Source organism: Montipora foliosa, unplaced genomic scaffold (assembly GCF_036669935.1).
Source record: "Montipora foliosa isolate CH-2021 unplaced genomic scaffold, ASM3666993v2 scaffold_420, whole genome shotgun sequence".
In the NCBI taxonomy this organism is placed as follows: domain Eukaryota; kingdom Metazoa; phylum Cnidaria; class Anthozoa; order Scleractinia; family Acroporidae; genus Montipora; species Montipora foliosa.
The window spans coordinates 1,319,372-1,321,871 of NW_027179724.1; the positions used below are offsets into that span (position 1 = coordinate 1,319,372).

The 2,500-nt window shown below is 36.7% G+C and overlaps 2 protein-coding genes across 3 annotated transcripts in view; one reads left to right on the forward strand and one right to left on the reverse strand.

Moving 5' to 3' along the window:
- The window catches only part of LOC137988531 (uncharacterized), a gene marked incomplete at its 5' end in the record, with an annotated part of 670,231 nt that overhangs the window by 535,350 nt on the left and 132,381 nt on the right, over nucleotides 1-2,500 (reverse strand). The window lies entirely within an intron of this gene.
- LOC137988504 (uncharacterized) overlaps nucleotides 1-2,500 on the forward strand; it is a 28,722-nt gene that overhangs the window by 22,773 nt on the left and 3,449 nt on the right. Inside the window, exon 8 of one of the 2 annotated variants that reach the window (XM_068834509.1) lies at nucleotides 935-2,500. This exon is cut by the window's right edge and continues 553 nt beyond it. The exons of the other annotated variant lie outside the window; for it this stretch is intronic. Coding sequence (XP_068690610.1) covers nucleotides 935-1,005 — 71 coding nt within the window. The 3' untranslated portion in view covers nucleotides 1,006-2,500. The remainder of the gene's footprint in view (nucleotides 1-934) is intronic. 2 annotated transcript variants of the gene reach the window in all.

A 2,500-nucleotide genomic window follows, 5' to 3' on the forward strand; every position in this document is an offset into this window, starting at 1 on the left:
GACTTTTTTCCGTGTTTCCATAGACTCATCGAAACACTTGGGGGATTTGGAGAATTCTCCACAGTTATGCAAACCCTGGACTCCGTCTCGGGTTTGCATAGCTGTCTCGAATTTTTCCAACTTCCCCCTCGTGTTTAGATGTTTAAAATTTATTTATTTATTTATTTATTTATTTATTACACATCATACATTGGAAAAGATACATTGGTAAAGCCAAAACCAGGGGCTTATGGTAGCTGGAACCAGTTTCACTACTTTTAAGGTGCCTTCTTATTAGGAGGATTATAACTACTATACTGTATCACGTAACAGCAATGATATGGTACCATATGAAACAACAACTATTGTTTAACAAAATGCGCCCACTATTGTGATGTAGTAGGTTACCATGGCAACATGAGAGCTGCTTATATCTAGAAAATAAACTCGGTGACCCCCATTTTTCAGGGGCACCCAACGTCCATTTTCGGAAAATAACTGTTCGGAAGACGATTTGAGATCTAGAATTTTCGGAACATTTGTTGTAAAATTTCTTGCTTGCCTGCCTGCCTGCCTGTCCTAGGATTCTCGAACATCTGAAAAATGGTATAATTGCCCATTTTTAACGGATTTTTACCCTAAAAAGGTCACGTAGAATTTTCGGGAGCGTTTCTTTCTGGCTGAAATTTTCGAAAACGTAAGTTTTGACCCCTATAATTTTCGGATCACTAGACTTTCACCTAGGAAATCCGAATAGATGAAAAATTTTTAGCGGATAAAAATATGCCTATATCTACCGTTTAAATACTAAAATACGTTGAACAATGTTATGTTTAAGTGGTTTTGAACTATATTCTCGTTGGGTGACCCTGATTTTTTATTGTAGAATAGTAATTAGCAATCTGAGATAGAACTATAAGCAAGGTGTTAAAAAAATTCTTGGGCGTTATTTCAGAGCTATCTTCCTCAAATGAAGAGAGAGCTTCAAGAAAAGCGCCGCTACGTTTCGAAGCAACTCCCAAATGAAACTAAATCAGTGGAATCGATATATTCAGGAGAGAAATGCATTAAGTACATCTTATATTTGATGGTTTAACATATAATACGCGCGGATATTTTGCGAGTTGCGTTGTAATACGAGCAATTGATTCAAATTTATCTGGTAAAGCCTAGTTCCCACTAGCGACATAACGATCATAATCATAATCATAGGTGCCCTTATGATCAACATAATCATGATCATGAGAAAATGATCGACCATTTTCTTATGATTATGATTTTGGCTTTGACTATGACTATGTCGCTTTTCATTGCAGTGGGAACGCGAAAACCATAACGACATAATGGCAAACATAATGACGCAACGGGGTCATTGTGTTTTGGCCAATTAAAGTCTAGGACCAGTACTTTCGGGTCGGTTCATTTTCAAGATGGCGGCCAGCTTCGAGGAAAAGCTTTACGTTTTTAGAGCGGCCCTCCCCACTAGAACATAAGAAGCTTATGTTTATGTTTATGATTATGATCCGTATGTCGCCAGTGGGAACTAAGCTTAAGAGTGGTTCTAAAAAATGCATCTGTCCTTCAGGGCGCTTGCGAACGATGTAAAGAGCACAGAAAGCCAGCCAAATGTCCTTTATTTGATTGTATAGACGAAATGACGAGAGACAAGCGATAGCAAGCTAAATTCTCAGGCTTGTATCGGGTTGAAAACAATTTCTTTCATTAAAAAACTGCCGTTCCTTTCGTATTTGCTCTGTTCTAAACCGGTCAAACCGGGACACTAGCTTTTTACCGTCATATTTTGCGCGTTCTCTTGGCCAAATATTTTTTTATAATTTAGTATATTTTTTATTAAAGAATTTCTTACGTTAACATACAAAATACAAGACACAAAAAAGACACACATCATGCTTACATAGTGAAAATAGATAAATACATAACTAAACACACACAACAGCTATTATAGAAATACAGTTACCTAGTATATGGAATACAATGACTTCACTTTAAACATTACACTAATAATGAAAGACAATGGTGACATTACTCATCGGAAAACACTAATTAACTTTTCCCACTTTTTAAAATGATTGTTTAATTTGTTTCTTTCCTGGCAATATGGAGTTCGATGTTATAAACACGCCCTGTCCTGGCAATAAAACCCTGAGGAAGGTAAACCATTCTTGACCAAATATGGTAAAATGGCGTAACAGTGGAATAATAAGTAGACGATCTGACATGGCCGCTTGGGGCTACAAATTTTATCTTCTCGTGCTGAAAGTCTCTCTCACTCGTTCGCCTCGCTCACTCGTGAGAGATACTTTCAGCACTCGAAGAGAAAATTCGTATCCCCAAGTGGCCATGTAATGTTCTGTGTATTATATAGATATTGATGAAATGTCCAGATTTAAAACAACTTGTTTTACTCATTTTCGAAATGATGAAAAAGTGGTCACGAACCGCTAAAACACGCATGTTTTGTAATATGAAACAAGATATGAAAGTTATGAAAAACAAATCA